Source organism: Gorilla gorilla, chromosome 21 (assembly GCF_029281585.2).
Source record: "Gorilla gorilla gorilla isolate KB3781 chromosome 21, NHGRI_mGorGor1-v2.1_pri, whole genome shotgun sequence".
NCBI classification, from domain to species: Eukaryota; Metazoa; Chordata; class Mammalia; order Primates; family Hominidae; genus Gorilla; species Gorilla gorilla.
The window spans coordinates 13487026-13509026 of NC_073245.2; the positions used below are offsets into that span (position 1 = coordinate 13487026).

At 39.8% G+C, this 22001-nt stretch overlaps 1 protein-coding gene across 3 annotated transcripts in view; it reads left to right on the plus strand.

The window, feature by feature from the left end:
• The window catches only part of ATRN (attractin), a 176658-nt gene that overhangs the window by 109502 nt on the left and 45155 nt on the right, over nt 1-22001 (plus strand). For all 3 annotated transcript variants that reach the window (XM_031004868.3, XM_031004870.3, XM_031004871.3), the window contains exons 18-24: nt 394-627; nt 6921-7058; nt 10224-10317; nt 12120-12172; nt 13646-13740; nt 16638-16716; nt 19789-19946. In XM_031004868.3, coding sequence (XP_030860728.2) covers nt 394-627; nt 6921-7058; nt 10224-10317; nt 12120-12172; nt 13646-13740; nt 16638-16716; nt 19789-19946 — 851 coding nt within the window. The remainder of the gene's footprint in view (nt 1-393; nt 628-6920; nt 7059-10223; nt 10318-12119; nt 12173-13645; nt 13741-16637; nt 16717-19788; nt 19947-22001) is intronic.

The window sequence follows — 22001 nt, forward strand, 5'->3', positions numbered from 1 at the left end:
CATACAGAATCAGGCACATTGACAGTAAATAAATGTAGGATAGATCACAGAGTACAGAAATAACTTGTCCAACTTCAGTGTCATATTGCTCAATCCATGTAATATCTCCATATCTGAATTTCCTAATTTGTAAAGTAAATGCTTTCCAATAGATAATCTCTAAGGTCCCTTTTGCCTTCAACATCCTGGGATTGAGAGAGGAGGGAAGGATCATCTCTGTTATGTATTGGGCAAAATACTGGGCTCTTTACATTCATTATCTCTTTTAAATAATCAAGACAATAATATTTTTGACTCAAGCCAGTTGAATAGTCTGTTAAAGAAAAATGTAATTTAAATACAGTGAATTCAGATCTACCTGTGATAGTCAATTGCAACTTTTTTTTTTAATAGCTGAAAATTGTTCAGGCTACTGTACCTGTAGTCATTGCTTGGAGCAACCAGGCTGTGGCTGGTGTACTGATCCCAGCAATACTGGCAAAGGGAAATGCATAGAGGGTTCCTATAAAGGACCAGTGAAGATGCCTTCGCAAGCCCCTACAGGAAATTTCTATCCACAGCCCCTGCTCAATTCCAGCATGTGTCTAGAGGACAGCAGATACAACTGGTCTTTCATTCACTGTCCAGGTAAGATGCCTTGCATATCCAAATTCAAGTGTTTCACTACCGATTTATGAAGAATAAAACCTTGAAAGCTACGTTGTGTATATGTAACTCCCTGCCCTCAGCCCCTTCCCTTCCTCCTAATGGTTGGTACAAGAAGGAATAGACCAGAAGCTGGTCCAAGGCCTGACCTGGACCTGCTGAGAGTGGTGGTGGGTTCCTAAGAAACCAATTCTAAGAAATTGGCCTTTGATTCAGACTTGAAGTGACCACTCAGCAATGTGTCTGTGGGCTTCTAGAACAGTTGGGAGAGGCTGGGCTGGTGCAAAGACTCCTCAGAGATTAGCAGTCAAGAACTTCTCTAAGAGCCTGTCAGACAGTGCCATTGACAACAGGGCTCTTTGTGAGGACTTTGTAAGGGAAAGTCCACTGTAAACAAAGCTAAAAGGGCAGAGACAGACTGGGAGAAAATACCTGCACTGTATGTAACAACTGATGATCATCCAGAATATGTAAACTCCTACCCTCCAGGGAAAAAATAAGAAGCTAAATGTGAACCCAACAGAAAAAGTGGTTATTGGAGATAAAGAAGCCATTCTCAGAAAAGGAAATAGAACAGGAAAATGTAAACTAACACCAGGAACCAATTTTTTGTCTACTAAACTGGATCAAATTTTCCGTGTTCCCTTTTTTCCATACTAAGTTATGGGGGACCTGCAATTCTATTTTTAATCTACTAGGAGTTAACTTTTTAACGAAATATTTAAATCTCTGCTTTTTCATGAATATCACGAATATATCTGGTAAAATGACAACCCGGAGAATGGGAGAAAATATTTGCAAAGTATATATCTAATAAGAATCCAATGTCCAGAACACATAACTCTTAAAACTCAACAATAGAAAGACAACCCAATTAAGAAATGGATAAAGGATTTAAATAGACATATGTCCGGAGAAGAAATACAAATGGCCAATAAGCACACGAAAAGATACTCAATATTATTCATCATTACCAAGAAATGCAAGTCAAAGCCACAATGAGATACCACTTTACACCCACTGAGATGGCTGTAATCAATAAAACAGGTAATAATGAGTATTGGCAAGGATATGTAGAAATTGGAACTCTCATGCAGGTTGGCAGGTCCTCAAAAAGTTAAATCATAGAGTTATCATACGGCCCAGCAGTTTTACTCCTAGGTACATACCCAAGAAAATTGAAAACGTATGTTACCCAAAAACTTGTATATAAATGCTTATGCTTATAGCATCATTCTTCATAGCATCATGCTCAAAGCAACATTATTCATAATAAGCAAAAGTGAAAACAAGCCAAATACCTGTTAGCTGGCGAATGGATGAACAAAGTGTTGTATATTCATACAGTGTAATCTTATTTGGCAATAAAAAGGAATGAAGTACTGACATATTTTCTGACACGGATTACCCTAAAAAACATGCTACGTAAAAGAAGCCAGGTGCAAAAGATTATGCATTGCATGATGCCATTTATATGAAATGTCCAAAGACAGAAAGTAGATGTTTAGTGGTTTCCTAGGGCTGGGCATGGAAAGGAAGAATAATAGGCATGAGGTTTTCTAGAGTAGCTGCAGCATTATTTTCTGACATGGATTACCCTAAAAAAAATGCTATGTAAAAGAAGCCAGGTACAAAAGATTATGCATTGCATGATGCCATTTATATGAAATGTCCGAAGGCAGAAAGTAGATGTTTAGTGGTTTCCTAGGGCTGGGGGTGGAAACAAGGAATAATAGGCATGAGGTTTTCTAGAGTAGCTGCAGTATTATTTTCTGACATGAATTACCCTAAAAAAACATGCTATGTAAAAGAAGCCAGGTACAAAAGATTATGCATTGCATGATGCCATTTATATGAAATGTCCAAAGGCAGAAAGTAGATTGTTTAGTGGTTTCCTAGGGCTGGGGATGGAAACGAGGAATAATAGGCATGAGATTTTCTAGAGTAGCTGCACCATTTTATGCTCTCACCAACATCATATGAAGGTTCATATCTTTCCACATCGTTGCCAACACTTGTTACTGACTATCTTTTTAATGAAAACTGTTCTAGTGGATGAGAAATGGCATCTCACTCTTGTTTTGATTTGTATTTTCCTGATAACTAATGAAATTGAACATCAACTTCATTAGTTAGCCTTTTGTATATCTTCTTTGGAGAAATATTTACTCAAATTCTTTGCCCATTTTTCAGTTATGTTGTCTTTTTTATTATTGAGTTGTAAGAGTTCTTTATGAATTCTGAAGTCCCTTATTGGATATATTATTTGCAAATACTTTCTCCCATTATATGGGTTTCTTTTCACTTTCTTAATATGCCTTTTGAAATCAAAAGTTTTCAGTTTTGATTAAGTTCCATGTATCAATGTTTTATTTTATTCCATGTGCTTTTTGGTATTGTATCTAGAAAATCAGTGCCCAAGTAACCCAGGATCACATAGATTTGCTCCTAAGTTTTCTTTGAAAAGTTTCATAGATTTGTGTGTTACATTAGGTCCTTGATCCATTTTGAGTTAATTTTTGTGTATGGTGTGAGGTAGGGGTCCAAACTCTCTTTTTGCCTGTGGATGTGGTCCCTGCACCATTTGTTGAAAAGACTTTTTTTTTTTTTTAACCATTGAATTTTCATGGCGCATTTGTTGCAAATCAGTTGACTGTGAATCTAGGAACTTTTTTCTAAGCTCTCATTTCTGTGCTGTTGACCTATGTTTCTCCTTTTGCCAGTATTACACTGTTTTGATTACTGTGGCTTTGTATAAGTTTTAAAATTGGGAAGGCTAAGTCCTCCACCTTTGTTCTTATTTTACAAGACTGTTATAGCTATTCTGGGTTTCTTGCATGTTCATATTAATTTTAGGATGAGCTTGCCATTTTCTGCAACAACAAAAAGCCAACTGGTTTGATAAGGTTTGCATTGAATCTACTGACCAATTTGGGGTGTATTGCCAGTTTGTTTGTTTGTTTGTTTGTTTGTTGAGAGAGGGTCTCACTCTGTCACCCAGGCTGGAGCGCAATGGTGCTATCTTGGCTCACTGCAACCTCCGCTTTCCCAGGCTCAAGTGATTCTCCAGCCTCAGCCTCTCGAGTAGCTGGTACTACAGGCATGAGCTACCAACACCCAGCTAATTTTTGTATTTTTTTAGAGACAGGGTTTCGCCATGTTGCCCAGGCTGGTCTTGAACTCCTGAGCTCAAAGCAATCCTCCTGCCTCTGCCTCCCTAAGTTCTGGGATTACAGGTGTGAGCCACCACGCCTGGCCCTTGCCATCTTAACAAGGTTAAATCTTCTAGCCTATGAACCTGGAATGTCTATTTATTTACCTCTTTACTTTCTTTTGGCATTGTTTTATAGTTTTCAGTGTACATCATTGTCTTGTTCCTTTTTCTAGGGGAAAATAATTCAGTCTTTATTAAATATGATATTTGTTTAGTTTTTTTTATACATGCCCTTTATTGGGTTGAGAAAGTTTCCATTCTAGTTTTTTGAGGGTTTTGTAATGAATGAGTGCTAGATTTTGTCAAACACTTTTTCTGTGTCTACTTAGATGATCATGAAGTTTTGTTCTTTATTAATACTATGTATTACATTAATTAAGAATGTTAAACCAGTTTTGCATTCCTGGGATAAAGCCCATTTAGTCATGATGTATACTTTTTTATCATGATGTATATTTTTAATCTGCTGTTGGATTCTATTTGCTAGTTGGGGATTTTGTGTGTACATTCATGAGGGGGATATAAGTTTGTGGTTTTCTTCTTTTGTGATTACTATCTGGCTTTCATAGCAGGGTAGTACTGGCCTCCTAGAGTAAGTTGGAACGTATTCCTCCTCCTCTGTTTACTGGAAGAGTTCGTCAAGGATTAGCATTAATTCTTCTTCAGATGTTGATCGAATTCACCAGTGAAAACAAATGGGCCTGGCCTTTTTCTTTACAGGAAAATTTTTAATTATTAGTTCAATCTGTTTGTTATAGATCTATTCAGATTTTCTTTTTCTGAGTGAGTCAGTTTTGGTAATCTCTGTTTTTCTAGGAATTTGTCTATTCTCAGTAATCAAATTTGTTAACGTACAGTTCATGGTATTTTCTTTTTTTTTCTTTTTTTTTTTTTTTTGAGACAGAGTCTCACTCTTTCACCCAGTCTGAAGTGCAGTGACGTGATCTCTGCTTACTGCAACCTCTGCCTCCAGGGTTCAAGTGATTCTCCTGCCTCAGCCCCCCAAGTAGCTGGGACTACAGGCGCATGCCACCACTCCTAGCTAATTTTTTGTTTTGTTTTGTTTTGTTTTTTAGTAGAGACAGGGTTTTACCATGTAGACCAGGATGGTCTCGATCTCTTGACCTCGTGATCTGCCCGCCTTGGCCTCCCAAAGTGCTGGGATTACAGGCGTGAGCCACCACGCCCAGCCAGTTCATAGTATTTTCTTGCAGGTTGCTCTTTAGCAATATGTAGTCTCCTGTTTAACCTGTTAACGATTTTTTTTCTGTCTAATTTGGTTTTATTATTCTTTTACATTTTGCAAGGGCTCTAAATATTGTGAGGGTTTTTTTTTTAAGAACTTGCTCTCTTATGTTGTGGATGCAATAATTTAAGCCTTATTGAATGTACTAAAATTCGTATTTTTCATTCTCTCATATTTCTTGCATTAACCCTTCCTTCAGGATTTGTTGCTGTGCGTGTTTATCCTGGTGATATTCGGAGATTGAGAGTTTTCTTATACTGGTTAATCCTCAAGGTTAATTTGTATTAATAACTAAATGTGTAGATCTGTCAATATTGGTCAGTGGTTGGGTGTGCCGAGCTGTTGTGAAAGTGTGGTATGATGTCCTGGAAAAGCTAGCAAGCCAGCCTCAGGACACTCCAGCTCTGGTCCGCTTGGACTGTTGTTGACTGGTGTGTGCATCTCCCTCATTGGAAGAAGGAAGGAGCAATGGACCTGGGTGGCTGGGTGCGATTAGCATGTTCATGGGTGTGCCAAGTGCCTCCCAGCCTTGGGTGGTAGGGCCACCTAAAGATAGGTGGCACATTGCCTTGAGTTTTCTTTCATTCTTGCTTGCTTGCTTGCTTTTATTTTTGAGATGGAGTTTCACTCTTGTTGCCCAGGCTGGAGTGCAATGGTGCTTTCTTGGCTCACTGCAACCTCTGTCTCCCGGGTTCAAGCGGTTCTCCTGCCTCAGCCTCCCAAGTAGCTGGGATTACAGGCACCTGCCACCACCTCTGGCTAATTTTTTGTATTTTTAGTAGAGACAGGGTTTCACCGTGTTGGCCAGGCTGATCTCGAACTCCTGACCTCAGGTGATCCACCCACCTTGGCCTCCCAAAGTGATGGGATTACAGGCATGAGCCACCACACCCAGCTGAGTTTTCTTTCAAACACTCAAATACTAACAGGTGCATAAACAGAACAAGTACAAGGCTATGGAAGGTTGCCAAGATGGTGAAAAACTGCATCACACTGATCAACCAAGGCAGATCTGAAGAATCAGATTTTGCTTACAGTGCAGGTTGTGCACTATGTAAATGTTTCCCCCATCCTATTCCCCCCGAGAGTTCTGCAGTGCACAGCCTGTGCAGCTGTCCTGAGCAGTCCTCAGAGGTCCAAGCTTCATATACCTTTCTAGTTGTAAAGGCCTATATCCATTAGGAGTCTTAGTAATCCCACTTGTGGAAATGTTTATCCGTAAAGATGGTTATTTTTCTAATAATGAAAAATGTAAAGCAAACTAAATATTAGAATATAAGGGAATGGTTAAATAACTGTTAAGATTCATCAAAATCATTCTACCATTTGAAGTTTTGTTTATAATTGATGAAATAAGGTGGTAAAATAGTTGTGATCTAAGTTAAGAAAGGTGAATATTAATATGAACATAATTGTGCAAATTATGTTCTTCTGCTATAGAAAAATACCAGAAGAAAATATATCAAATGTGAACAGTGGTCTCTGAGTGGTTGGATTGTATATGATCTTTCCCCATCCTTCTATTTTTTAAATATACTGTCATGAGCATACGTTATTTTTTAGTGAATAACAACAAAAAATATTTTTTAATATCACTATGGGCTTTCACCTTGCCGTGATACATTTTCAATTTTCCTGGACTAGCTCTTCTTTGATATTTTTTATCTTATTTCTCAAATTAGTTTTTAGTGGGCCAGTTTTGGTGATTTATCAAAGATAAATTAACTACAGAGATAGTTGCGGATAAATCTTATTGAACTTAACTACATGCAGTTCTTCCATGGTACAGACCCCTTGAAACTCTTTTTCTTCCAGCTTGCCAATGCAACGGCCACAGTAAATGCATCAATCAGAGCATCTGTGAGAAGTGTGAGAACCTGACCACAGGCAAGCACTGCGAGACCTGCATATCTGGCTTCTACGGTGATCCCACCAATGGAGGGAAATGTCAGCGTAAGTCAAATTGGTCAGGTTTACTCATGGCAAATCGGTGTGGAACACAGCACTTCTATTTGACTTGAATATCTAGGAGGAAAAAAGCCACTTTGTTTTGGATACCACATTTCTTATTAAATCATACTGGTCAGAAGCTCAGCTGAGCTGGAAGAAAGAACCAGGGTTTCAGTGTAGCTGGTTAAAGCAACAAGCCAAAAATGTTAGAGTCAAGCCTTTGACCACATTCTGCAGTGGTATAAGCAAGGGCCCAAAACCAGAGAAAGTGCCAACTTCCCCTGTTTCCTTTCCTCCCATTGAACAGGGCACAGGTCAATAGTCAGAGGGATCAGCTCAGACATGGGAGTCTTGGGGCTCATCTCACTGAGGCCCGGACAAAAGGTTCCAGCAGTATATGGACACTAAGGTTGTGGGAAGGGCAAGGTGTAAGGGCTAGGACTGGGAAAGTCCTGGGTTGGAGTCAGAGTTAGGAAAGTGTCTTCTGAATTCCCCCTCCTCCCCGCATCAGGAGGCCTTGGTGCCTGAAGAAGACCTCAGCCCAAGGCCTCAGATAGGGAGCCTGGGAATGAAGGCTCCAGGGCTAGGAATGTAAACATGTGAAGGAGCGTGACCCATGAGGTAGACCTGAGTCCTTAACTGCACCTCTCTCAGAGCCCCACACTTAGGCCCACCTCACAGGTCACGCTCTGCCAGGTAAAGCCTGTGTCATTGCTTGTGGTCAGGCCTGAAAAATCACACACAGGCTTTTTAACCAGAAACCAGACTCCTCAATACTTATAGTGTATTTTAAAGGTTTAAATAGTCCCGTGTTGGCTGGGTGTAGTGGCTCACGCCTGTAATCCCAGCACTTTGGGAGGCCAAGGCAGGTGGATCACTTGAGGTTAGGAGTTTGAGACCAGCCTGACCAACATGGTGAAACCCCATCTCTACTAAAAATAGAAAAATTAGCTGGGTGTGGTGGCGGGGGCCTGTAATCCCAGCCACTCAGGAGGCTGAGGCATGAGAATTGCTTGAACCTGGGAGGCGGAGGTTGCAGTGAGCTAAGATCACGCCACTGCACTCCAGCCTGGGCAACAGAGTGAGACTCAGTCTCAAAAAAAAAAAAAAAAAAAAAAGTCCTGTGTTTCCCCATTTATGTCAAATAGAAGCCTGCAAGCAATAGGACATTTTATTATGAGAACAAAAATTATGACAAGTGATATTAATGAACTGCTTTTTTTATTCTAGTTTCCAGCCAAAAAACATAATGAGTACTATAGTTGAAAGACTTTTCAAAGTTCTGAGCAGGAAAAGTAAACAACATAGGGGAATCTCTACCTACTCCCCAGATCCCAACTCCAAACTCTTTGGCATGGCCCTTCAGAATCTGATCTGATCCAAGACCAGCCAGGAGAGAGGCAGGGTTCTAGCTGTGTGTCCCTTACTCTCCCTGGGGTTCAGTTTCCTCCTAATAATAGGGTGGTTGTTAAGATGAAAGCAGAGCAGCACATGACACATGTTCCACAGGGTACTTAGTCAATACTCAGTAGATGTGGGCAATTCTTATTACCCTTCTAATGCCATTCCCCACTACTCCTAAGTAAAAGTTCTTGCTCAGATTAAAAGGTATTTGGTGAAAATGTTTTCCCCACTCTTTGTGAATAGACTTAATCCGTTAGACAGTAACCAGAGTACCTAACAGAGTGGTGGAGTGTACAAGGCATTGTGCTGTTAGCCACTCAAGATACAGGTGCTTTTATTATCCCCGAGATCAAGTAAACTGCCCAGGGTCTCACAGTGAGATGTGACCAAGCTAAGAACCACGTCCAGTCTGTGCTGAGCTTAATTACTTGGCTGGTTGTGCTTCCAGATGCCATCACACCCACATCAGCAGCTGCTATCTAGAAGCATCACATTTTCCTCTGTGAGACCTACAGGGCCTGAGTACAATTTGCCTTATTTTTCAGAGTCCTAATCCACGGTAGAAAGCGTGGTGTTTATAGAATACTGCAAATGGTACCAAGTCTTTGATGTTTTCTTCTTAAAATTGTATAGTCCTTAGGTAACGATAGTAGCCATGATTTCTTGAATGCTTACTGTGTTTGAGACATCATATACATATCATCACAAACACCCCTGTGAGATAGGTACTGTTGTTATCCCCATCATATGGACAAGGAAGCTGAAACTCAGAAAGGTTAACTAGCATTCCCAGAGTGACAGAAGAGCCAAGTAGAGGATGCTGAATTCAAACCCAGGCAGATGGACGTAAGGCCTTTGCTTTTCACTATACATTACACACCTTCCCCCAGTCTCAACAGAGCCAAGCGTCAGACACTCATGATTCTGACTTCAGCATCCATTCTGTTAATCTCTGCACTATTCTGTTTTATAGTTTTCTCTGGGTGATTCCAAAGGATTTATTTTTAAAGCATACCTCTCTCCAGCTGAATGCCTTTCATTTATTCACCAGCAAAACGGTATAAAGTGAAAAGGTGTTGACCAAAAAGGCTTTCACTTTTTTCAGCTGGAGTATAATATTTATCACAGCTTGTATTACGTTGGATGATAAAAGGAGAGATGTTGAGATGGCCAGATGAGGGAGATGGGAAGAGCTGTTTTCTGTAAAGGCAAAGGAAAAGGTGAAGCAAGGGTGGCGTGTCCTGAGGGCCCCTAAAGCGCTGACCCTGGCATTGGATCCTGGTTCTGAGCCCTGCGGTGATTCCAAATGTGGCCATCGTGGAGAAGGCACCTCAGCCAAGACCAGCCCTCCTTCAGAGGACAGTCACCTCCAGAGCACCTCCCTAGGGGCAGCGGCTATGTCTGTGTCCCCACACCCAGCACCTGGCATTCTAGAGATGCTTCACAAATATTTATTGAATGAATGAAAGAATCATAGCAGTGAAAAAGAGAGTCTATTGAAAAGATCAAAATAGTCATTGCTTCAGAAGGCAGTGGGTACCAGCATTCACTTTCCTCCTGTCCTTTGTTTGGTTCCTTTAATGTTACCTATACATTATTATTATTAGCTGAAAAATCATGAATCTTACCCATTGAATGCTCTTACTTTAATCTGTCTTTCCTACTGAACTCAATTCAGATAAAATTGCTTGTTTTGGAAAAAGTCTCCAATAGTCAGAATTTTTTAAGCCAGTTGTGACCTCTGTTCCTTTTTCTTCTCTGCAGCATGCAAGTGCAACGGGCACGCGTCTCTGTGCAACACCAACACGGGCAAGTGCTTCTGCACCACCAAGGGCGTCAAGGGGGACGAGTGCCAGCTGTGAGTACCATACTCCCTGGACCACCAGGGAGGACCAAGAGGCTGTGCAGCTGCCTGAACCCCACCCTGAGAGCCACCCACTTCCCTGTGTCTTGTTGCTGTGGGCTCTGAGGGATCCCTGGGTTGATTAGTTTGAAATTTTGCCCATTCTATTTCAGACAGGTCAATCCCCAAAATGAGGAGGTCGTTGAGTTAGCAGCAATTCCTTAATGGCTCTTGAATTCACATTTTTGTTTGAATGATACTGACATTTCCTGGGTTGTCCATTTGGAGTAGTCATTTTAACTTCAGCAACTACTTGATTTTTGTCATGTCAAGAGATTATACTCTTTCCCAAAGAGTAGAGATGGAAGAGCTGGTGTTTTGGTGATGGCATTTATTTGGCGTTTGGTTGTCTGATTGTGGAAATGATCCTCTTACCTTTAACATTTCCCATTACTCTAGCATTTTCTTTGTTGAAGCATGTCAGGCATCTTCCTGGAGAGGGTTTGAAGTCCCCATCCATGAGGATGCAGGTGCAGCAGCATCAGGCACGTTTAAGATTTCAGACCTGGCCCTGCCTCCACTGAGCAAGGTGCTCTTGAGGCAAATCACTGTTCCCCCCATCTGTCAGTAGTGGGACTAGCAGTAATTGTTTTTGGTGTCCTGGTAAGTTGAAACAGGAAGGATAGTTCCTCAATCAATGTATACCGGGCTGTCTCACTGGGAAACCTCATAAAATGCATGTATCCGCATTTACTCATTCTCAAGAAAAAACTTAAAAGTGTTTAGTGTCAAAACACTGAGCTGATTAATCATTGTAAACATCATTATTTCTTAAATAATAGTAGTAATAATGCCACCAGTGATTGAGACATCATTGCTGGTGCTACTCAGCAGGGTTTGGTCTGTCTACTTTTTAGTTTATATCTGCATATATGTTTACTAGTTTCATGTTGCCCTAAAGCCAATATGTGAAGAAAAGTCTAATCCAACGTTAAATTTAACTTTTAGGTCCTCATTCCCTTAAACAGAAAAATGTCATCGAGCAAAATTAATCACTCTTACCCTCAGTTAGCTGATGCAACAAAGACATGAGGTGGCATCAAGTAAGACTTTCAAGTTCCTTCGAGATCACAGATGTAGGCAGGTGCTGCTCATCACCCTGGCTAAAGGGACACAGCATACCTGCCTGGGAAAGGCCGTTACCTGCTTCCCACCCTTTCCTCTTCGTGCATAGCTGTTGTGTTTACCTAAATGCTTCATGAAGTGGGAGGCTGGGTTTTGCTGATGTTTATAGATGATCTGTATGGGGAAATTGTTTTCTGAGTAGAACATATTTTTTTTCTACAAACTGGTGAACACTTGTTCCAGGGTTTAAAAAAACAGTGATTCTTGGTATTTAGTCTTCTCTCACTTGTGTTTAAAGAGAGAATTAGTTTATCCAGGGAACATAGGAAAGAAGTGAGAAATTAGTATTTGAAAAATGTTTTGACTGCACTTTTAGAAGAATATGTAGTCCACACAAAATTGAAAATGTTTTTCATTATAGTAAATAGGTTTATTACATTTGGATTTCTCTCATTGCTTTGGCAAATGCTTGTCAATTGTCCTCATATAGTTGGTGTGTGAACCGCTGAGCAGTCAGTATTGAAGCGCTCATGCGTGCTCTTCCTAGACTACCTGAGCTGAGTTATGGTGAAGGATGCAATTATAATGGCTCCAGACTATCTGTACTTTATATAAAAGGATCTGTTTGGTTTTAAAATGAATTCAGTTTCTGTTTTAAATAGGAGTATAAAATAGTCTTTTTCCCCCCCCAGATGTGAGGTAGAAAATCGATACCAAGGAAACCCTCTCAAAGGAACATGTTATTGTAAGTGGTTTTGCAATTCTTATTTCTAGAAGCAAAGTAGTTCAGTAAAACTTCATTGTTTAAACTGGTTTGAGAATAGTAAGTGCTATAAGACTATAGCAGCCACCAATGAAGTGTTCCCAGACTTGATATGTTTACATTCTGTTAAGTTTACTACATATAGGAGCACTGTTTTAAGCTGTTTTAATTGTGTTTGGGGTTAACGTTAATGTGTCCATAGTAGATAGCAGGAGAGAGTAGAGAGGCATGCATCTTTGTCTTTCCACATTTATGTTCTCTTAAAACTTTACTTTATTTGCCATTACCTAGTTGGGGTCATCATATTTCGTGTTTTAGGATATAGATCAAAAACAGAATTCTTACAATATGGTTGAAGTTTTTGTCATTCTGTCTGGAACTGATTTGTGTTAACCACGTTGAGGTGAAAGGTGAGTCTGACAAGGTGACCATGTTTTTATGGGTAAATGTGTTTTCTCCTTATGGGAGAATCCACATGGTAGACCAGAGTACGGGACCAGAAAAAAGGAGTTAATGTTATGGCATATCCATTGTAATTATATACCTGCTGTACTGGGTTGAATAACGTCCCTTCAAAATTCATGTCCACTTGGAACCTGTGAATATGACTTCATATATATATATATAAAACTTCTAAAAGAAAACAAGAGAAAAGCATCTTGACCTTGGGTGGGGAAAAGTTGTTAGATATGATTCTAAAAGCATAATTCATAAATAAAAAGTAGACTAATGAAACTGTATAAAAATTTAAAACTTGTAGGAAAAAACCATCCAAAACATAAAAAGCCACAGACTAGAGAAAATACTGACACATCATCATATATTTGATAAAGAGTTTATATCCAGAATACATGAGGAACTCTTAACAACTGAATAAGATGACAATTCCAGTTAAAAACAGGCAAAGATTTGAAAAGACATTTCATGAAAGAAGATATTACAGTGGCCAATAAGCACATTAAAAACAACTTAACATCATTCGTTATTTGGAATGGAGATACTAAAACCACAGTCAGATACAGCCCTAAAGTGATTAGAATCCAGCGCTAATGCCATGGCTTTGTAGAAGACAGTGGTAATCTCATGTCTGCTTCTGCATTCAGTCTGTTGCAGTACATCTTTTTGGTTAAACACATGAAAAAAAACCTGGCCTTACCAGGCATGCAGTTGGAAAAGGGTATAGCCCTTTTAATAGCCTTTTCAGATAATTATGGATGTTACTTGATATTATGCTGAAACTGGACAACTGGTCATTTCTTTAAAGCGGTTTGATGGGTTAACCCAAATAAAATGATACTGCCCACAGACTTGATTTTCTTTGAGGAACCTGGGTACAGCTGAGTTAAAGTGCTTTCCTCGTTACTTAATTTATAAGAAAAGCAGCCTGTATCTCTAAAGACCTGTTCTATTTTGTGTGTGTTTAGTTTTTAAATATGCATTTCTTTCTTTCCATAGATACTCTTCTTATTGACTATCAGTTCACCTTTAGTCTATCCCAGGAAGATGACCGCTATTACACAGCTATCAATTTTGTGGCTACTCCTGACGAAGTAAGATTTTTTAAAGTCTTCCTATTTTGTTTTGAATTTGTATGGATCTTTTTCTTGGTCATTATGGATGGACGTACTGCCTTAACAGTGCTCTTCAGACTGGAGTACACGAGATGATCTCTAGAGGTATAGGAAAGAAATGTTAGAATCTACGTTATCTCCTTTCCACATAAAAGGCAAAAGTGATGTTAATAAGATTTACCAGGATCTTAGACACAGACTGACATTGATTCCACGCATACTTACTCTGCCTGTCAGCCAGCCCATCACGGCCTCATACAGAAAGGGGACTCCACCATCAGAGGGCAGATAGCAGAGCCTGGGTTTACTCTCTCAAGAGTGACCAGAGGCTTAAAGACACTGCTGATTGAAATGCCAGTGATGCAGCCCCAATCAGACAGCAAGGGAGGGGACACTTCTGCTCCTAGAGTGAGTTCTTAGCCTCATTAGGAGGCAAAACAGCAAAGGCTTAGTTGGGTCCATTAAGAAGTTAGCCAGGAATAATTTAAATTGTTAAAATATGTATGTAAAATGTGGATTTTTTATCTGCTGTCGTTAACGATGAAGCCCAACCTGCCTTAAGGTATTACCTAGTGGTAGAAGGAAGGCCACACTGCATGACATTTAAAACTGAAACATACAGAACACGAAGATGCACCTGTACAGTTTCTTCAATGAAATATAAAGTCATGCAGTACCCACTTCAGTATTTAAAGAAATTTTGCTAAACATAATGGTAAATTATTTAGGAACTTCCTTGGAGATTTCTTACTTCTCATGAACATACACAAAGCCATTTACCATTACAAAATTCCATTAACAATAAATGTGACAAATAATACATGGAAAACAATATGGCAGTAAGCCAAAGTATATTGCTTTGTTAACAAATGTTATCTATAAACATTGCTAAATTTAATTTTAAAAGTAGAACAAAGTCTATAGTGTGGTATGTTTACTATACAAGTAAATGAAAATAGGATTTGTTTTTAATATTCTATTTCAAAGATAAAATTAAGAAAAAATGTACTAGAAAAGATACATTCTCAAAAGTAAATTGCTTTTTAAGTAAAAATAATAAATTACTTTAAATGAATTATTTTATGGAAAAACTATAGGTATTAATATATCATTTGAGTGGCTGTATTGACTGGAATTTTTTTCTTAACGATTTTAGAATAAGATTGTAACAAAAGTACCATATATGAAATGTATTCACTGCCTCATAAGCAAGCGTTTGAAGTGCTCAAAATCTTTCAGGATGTACTTGATGCCATTAATGTCATTAAAAAAATAAATATAGTAGAATCTTTGTAATACTTCTTAACCAGGTGGGAAGCAACCATGAAAGTATTTGGACCTTTCTGGATTTCCCAGTTTATCTTACGACAGAATACTTACTAGAGTTATCCAAATGCATATGTTCTGTCTTCTATAAAAGCACAAGGATTTTAAGTTTATTGATTCTTTCTGTGGAAAGACATATAGTTGACCCTTGAGCAATACAGGTTAAAACTGTGAGGATCCACTTATACGCAGACTTTTTTCAACCAAGCATGTAATGAAAATACAGTATTTGCAAGATGTGAAACCTGAGTATACGGAGGGTGGACTTTTCATATGCAAGGGTTCTATGGACGGACTGCGGACTGGAGTATGTGTGGATTTGGGCATGCTCAGGGGGTCCTGGAACCGATGACCCACGTATACCAAAGGATGACTGTAATTGTTAGTTGTGTGCTGCCAGCAAATACTAAATACAAATAAGTAAACACTTGAGCTGTCCTTTCAAGATGAAGGTGAGGTCTTATCAGTAAATGAGAAGGTAAATGCTTTGTGAGAGAAACTTCTGGTTTAATGATCACATTTTAAAAACAGCTGTTTGGAAATGTTTCCATTGTTGTGATTTTGTGCTATTAAAATGATCAAAACAACACCCTTAAAAATCTTATTCTAACCTCTCAAGATCTTTTAAAAATGAATAATTTCAGTACAGTCGGATGCATCTGTAAAAGATAAAAATATAACATTGATTAGTTTGCAAAAATAATTGTTTGACCCCAGTTAAGAGATGTACTAGTCAAATTTCAGTTTGACTAATTATTAATGTTATAATTTACCTAACATCACCAACAGTACACTTCCTCCATTGGCTTAACAGATTCCTCAGCAATATCTTTATTAGTCATTAAGACCAAGGATCAAAATAAATTAAGTTAGATTAGCCCTGTGAACTGCTATATCTCTAAGTGGTAGACAAGGTTTTCAAAACTAAGAAGCCATACTCCATCATATTTCTCTTGAAATAATATTTTTAGTAAGAGAAAAATATTTTTCAAATCATGAATATAATAAAATTATTTTTTAAATTAAGTACATTTCAGCTCTATATGCCTTTTTTAAAGGCTGTTTCCAGTTTTGGAGAAGTTTTACACTGTATATAATCTATGAGTTTAGAATTATATGGGTTTCAGTTATAAATAAATATAATTTTGGGCACTTGATCAAGTGTTTTATTGGTAGGAGTGAACTTCAGACATTTGAAAACAGCTGCCCAGAGAATCCTTAGGAGGGTGATTCCCCAACACAGGTCAGAAGATGCAAATCATTGTGCTCTGATAGGGGTCTTTTTAAAAGGCACTTTCTCATGCAGTTAGGCATTTGATAAAGCATTAAATTATGTATACTTTAATGGGAGGGAATAAAATTTTATTAGGATATATTGCTTGTATTAAGGAAAATTGGTTAGAAATTTTGCTAACTCTTCTGTGAGTTTCTCTAAAGACATCATAAAATGTTTGTGATTAAGAACGTTTAGAGCAGTAAACTTTATTGCTTTATTTTAAAATCTAGAAATTGTTTTAATTAATTTTCTAATAATTTGTACCTCTCATCAGCAAAACAGGGATTTGGACATGTTCATCAATGCCTCCAAGAATTTCAACCTCAACATCACCTGGGCTGCCAGTTTCTCAGGTAAAGACATACCTAGAGAAGACCCCCCAAATGAAGGTGTGATAGATTAAGAAATGTAATATAGGAATTGAGAAAGCAAGCTCAGGAGACAGATTGGTTTGAAACCCACCCTTGCCACTTACTAGCTATGAGACCTTGAGCAAGTATCTAAATCCCTCTCTAAACCTTAGCATTATTTTATTCATCTGTAAAGTGAGGATAATGATACTTACCTCTTAGAATTGTTGTATAGATTAAATTAGGTTATACCTACCAGAGCTTGCTGTGGTGTCAGGCTCAGCGTGTGGTTACTACCCTAGCCCACCACCACCATTTCTGTTCTTGCTGTGGCCACTGGCACTACCATCATTGTCTACATCCGTGCTTCGGAAGTGAAAAATTCAAATGATTCGTTTCAATAAATGAAAACATTTTAAATAAAATGAGATTTTAGTAGGTGCAGAGAAATGTAACTTGGGAATTACATCAAGCTCTAAAAGCACAGCTCTTGCTGTCTGCCTTACTGTGATTCACTGAAGATCTACTGTATAGAAAATCTAAAGAAATAAAGGATGAAGGCCGAGTGCTGTGGCTCATGCCTTTAATCTCAACACTTTGGGAGACTGAGGCAGGAGGATTGCTTGAGCTCAGGAGTTTAAGACCAGCCTGGGCAACATAGTGAGACCCTGTCTACAAAAAAAAAAAAACAAAACAAAAAAAACCAGGTGTAGTGACTCATACCTGTAATGCCAACTACTCAGGAGGCTGAGATGAGAGGATCACTTGAGCCCAGGGGTTGGAGGTTGCACTGAGCCATGATCACACCGTTGTACTCCAGTGTGGGCAAACAGAGCAAGATCCCATCTCTTTAAAAAAAAAAAAAAGAAAGAAAAAAGGATAATCACTACTTAACTTGATAACTCAACAAGTAGATATAGGTTTGAAATTTGTCCATTAAATTTACTTGCACCGTGCTGTTAGGCAAGTTACTTAAGGTTTCTGAGCCAGTTTCCTCATGTATAAAGTAGGATAGTAAAAACACCGTCCTGGCAGGGCGTGATAGCTCATGCCTGTAATCCCACTGTGGGAAGCCAAGGTGGGCAGATCTCTTGACCTAAGGTCAAGAGTTTTGAGACCAGCCTGGCCAACATGGTGAAACCCCGTCTCTACTAAAAATACAAAAAATCAGCCAGGCGTGGAGGCACATGCCTGTAATCCCAGCTACTCAGGAGGCTGAGGTAGGAGAATCGCTTGAACCTTGAAGGTAGAGGTTGCTGTGAGCTGAGATCACGCCACTACACTCCAGCTTGGGTGACAGAGTGAAACTCCATCTCAAAAAATAAATAAAAAAACACCTTCCCAAGTAGAGTGATGTGAGAATTAAATGAGATAATAAATGAAGTACTCAAGATAGTGCTTGAAATGTGGTAAATGGTAACTATATTTTATCATTATTACTATTACAATACTGGGTTTCTTTTTTAATCAAAAACACAAACCAATGAGATTGATGCAAAATAAGAATATTGCCTTGTGCATGCCACTTATGTTTATCATCTTAAAACATTGTGTAGAATTTGAGAAAAGTTCAGAAACTCTCAATGAGGAGAGACTTTTAAGAAAAAGTCTGAATTATCAGAGTATTTGGAGAAAGGCAACATCTCCAGGCATGTGAAAGATTTGCAATGAGCCGGGCGGTGGCTCATGCCTGTAATCCTAGCACTTTGGAGGCTGGGGCAGGTGGATTACCTGAGGTCAGGAGTTCAAGACCAGCCTGACCAACATGGTGAAATCCCGTCCCTACTAAAAATACAAAATTAGCTGGGTGTGGTGGGGCATGCCTGTAATCCCAGCTACTTGGGAGGCTGAGGCAGGAGAATTGCTTGAACCTGGGAGGCGGAGGTTGCAGTGACCCAAGATTGCATCATTGCACTCCAGCCTGGGCAACAAAAGCGAAATTCCATCTCAAAAAAAAAAAAAAAAAAAAAAGATTTGCCATGAGTGTCTCAATGAAGACGTGATAATGTGGGCTCTAGTCACAGGGTCTAACTCAGACATGGAAAAAAGTCCATTTCATTAATCTTTATCGGCACTTGAATTCCTGGCTAAGGGAGAATGTGGAACATTGAAGGACTCTCTGGGAATAGGATGGAGTTATACCAGATTAGGGGGACTTAAATACTGTGGTAGCTGGCGGTAGAAGGGAGGACTGAGTGACCCCTTGAGCCCCTCCTCCCTGCTACTGTGGGTTAGGCAGTGAGCGGTACATCAGCATTACTGGCATGCGAGTCTGGCGCATTGCCAAGGAGGTGTAAAGGGGAAATGCAAAGGAATTGAAGTGGTGTGGGCAAAGTGAATGCCAGTGCTTGTTAATAGGATTCTAGTGGTATCTGTATTTTCATGATCATGTGTGTCACCTGTTTGGGAGTGGGGCAAGGGTGGAAGGGAGTTACATGGATTCCTGGTAAAACCATTTTTCTTTCTTTTTTTTTTTGAGACGGAATTTCGCTCTTGTTGCCTAGGCTGGAGTGCAATGGCGCAATCTTGGCTCACTGCAACCTCTGCCTCCCGGGTTCAAGCGATTCTCCTGCCTCAGCCTGCTGAGTAGCTGGGATTACAGGCATGCGCCACCACGCCTGGCTAATTTTGTATTTTTAGTAGAGACGGGGTTTCTCCATGTTTGTTAGGCTGCTCTCAAACTCCCGACCTCAGGTGATCCACCCGCCTCAGTCTCCCAAAGTGCTGGGATTACAGATGTGAGCCACCGCACCCGGCCAGTAAAACCATTTTGGTTAGGGGCATAGGCTTGTATATCAGCCTTCCCAGCTTTAAATCTTATCTCCATTTCTTGTTGGCTGTGTGACTTGAGGGAAGTTACTTAATTTCTGTGAACCTCAATTTCCCAGTCTGTAAATGAAGATAATAATAGGGCAGCTGTGAGGATTAAATGAGATTGAGCTCTTAAAGGCTATTACTGAAACACAGGAAATGTTTGATAAATACTATTGTCCTTATTATTAATGAGGCCAGATTCTGTTCTCCCCCTAGCCCCCCAAAAAATGTCTCTTCTCTTTCATGTTTTTCTTTTAACAGCTGGAACCCAGGCTGGAGAAGAGATGCCTGTTGTTTCAAAAACCAACATTAAGGAGTACAAAGATAGTTTCTCTAATGAGAAGTTTGATTTTCGCAACCACCCAAATATCACTTTCTTTGTTTATGTCAGTAATTTCACCTGGCCCATCAAAATTCAGGTAAGAAGAGGCTTTTGGTCTCATACCTGCAAAGGTGGTGAAATCTCTTTAGTAAGACTAAATTTACTAATTTGGAGCTTGTGGTAAATGAGATGTGCAATGTGGCTTTGCCTTTGTAATGTGTAGGGCAGAGGAGTGCTGAGCACATGCATGCTGCACAGAAGATTGGAGTGGGGATGGACTGTATCACTCATGAAAGACATTCGCAAAAGCACTGTTGAAAGCAAGTTGGCATGTAACAGATTTGGTCATTATAAACGTATTCACTTCTTCAGTGAGCATTTGCCATGTGAAAGCCTGTAGGGCTACACAAAGAACTTCAATTCTAGAGTAAGGTGGATGAAAGTGAAACAAACCCACATATAACAACTGAAAGCCAGAGTGTGGAAAGTGACATGAGATGATCCCAGAAATGCTATCAAAGTTTAAAGGAGGACAAATGGGAAGACTATGTTGAAGAACATCAGCCTTCTAGTCAGACAGAGGTAGATTGATTCCTGGCTCCTATACAAATCATACAGCCTTTCCAAGTCTCCAGTTCTCTGTGCATGTGACCTGAAGGGTAGTTGTAAGGGGCTGTGCGGCTGCTGCAGTGTCTTGTTGTCAGCCTGCTCCTTTCCTCTGTTCCCAGGGGGCCAGTGTACTCCCTCTTGTCTGAGACCCATGGCCCCATTTTAACTTTTTATACTCATGTCCCCTGGGGCCTTTCCTCAATACGTTCTGCTTCTTACCTTCTTCATTTAGGTGAATGTGGAGGTTAGGGATAGGTGGGCTTTCAAGGACTGGTTCACCTTTAGCCATGGAAGCATGGTCACTGGACGGAGGCTGTTGCCGTTTGCCAACGTTCAGAAGCATAATTAACCTCAGAAGCAAGTCATCACAAACATATGAAAAAAGTTCAACATCACTGATCATTAGAGAAATGCAAATCAGAACCACAGTGAGATACCATCTCACACCAGTCAGAATGTCTGTTATTAAAAAGTCAAAAAAGAACAGATGCTGGCAAGGCTGTGGAGAAACAGGAACGCTTTTACACTGTTGGTGGGAGTGTAAATTAGTTCAACCATTGTGGAAGACAGTCTGGCAATTCCTCAAAGACCTAGAGGCAGAAATACCATTTGACCCAGCCATCCCATTACTGGGTGTATATCCAAAAGAATATAAATCATTCTGTAACAAAGATACATGCACATGTATGTTCATTGCAGCACTATTCACAGTAGCAAAGACATGGAATCAACCTAAATGCCCATCAGTGATAGACTGGATAAAGAAAATGTGGTACATATACACCATGGAATACCATGCACCCATAAAAAGGAATGAGATCATGTCCTTTGCAGGGACATGGATGGAGCTGGAGGCCATTATCCTCAGCAAACTAATGCAGGAACAGAAAACCAGGTACCACATGTTCTCACTCATAAGTGGGAGCCGAGAACACATGGACACATGGTGGGGAACAACACACACTGGGGCCTATTGGAGAGTGATGGGGAGGAAGGAGAGCATCAGGAAGAATAGCTAGTGGATGCTGGGCTTAATACCTAGGTGATGAGATGATGTGTGTAGCAAACCACTATGGCACACGTCACCTATGTAACAAAACTATACATCCTGCACGTGTACCCCTGAACTTAAAAATTAACAATAACAAAAAAGCAAGTTATCACTCATCAATTAGGACGCCTTGGGACTGTGACTGAAGAACAGTTGATCTTTCCATTCTGGAAATATGGAGGACAAAAACTATGTTGTAGTTTTTCTCACCACCCTCTCTCCTTTTTCCTGTCTCCATGGTCTAAGATTTGTTAATCCTCTCATCGGCTTCTCCCTTTGCCCTCGCATACTCCCTGTGTCCCTCATCAGCCAGTCTTGTAAGCATCAGCCACGCTTCTTATTCCTGTTTTCTCTTGTCTCGTCACACATCTGCTCACAATGGTCTGGCCTCTTCCCTCACCACATCCTGAAACTGTCCTGTCATAGTGGGCCCCAGTGATGGAATTTTTCAGTCCCCTTTTTCTCTCATTGCATGGCTTTGAATCATCATCT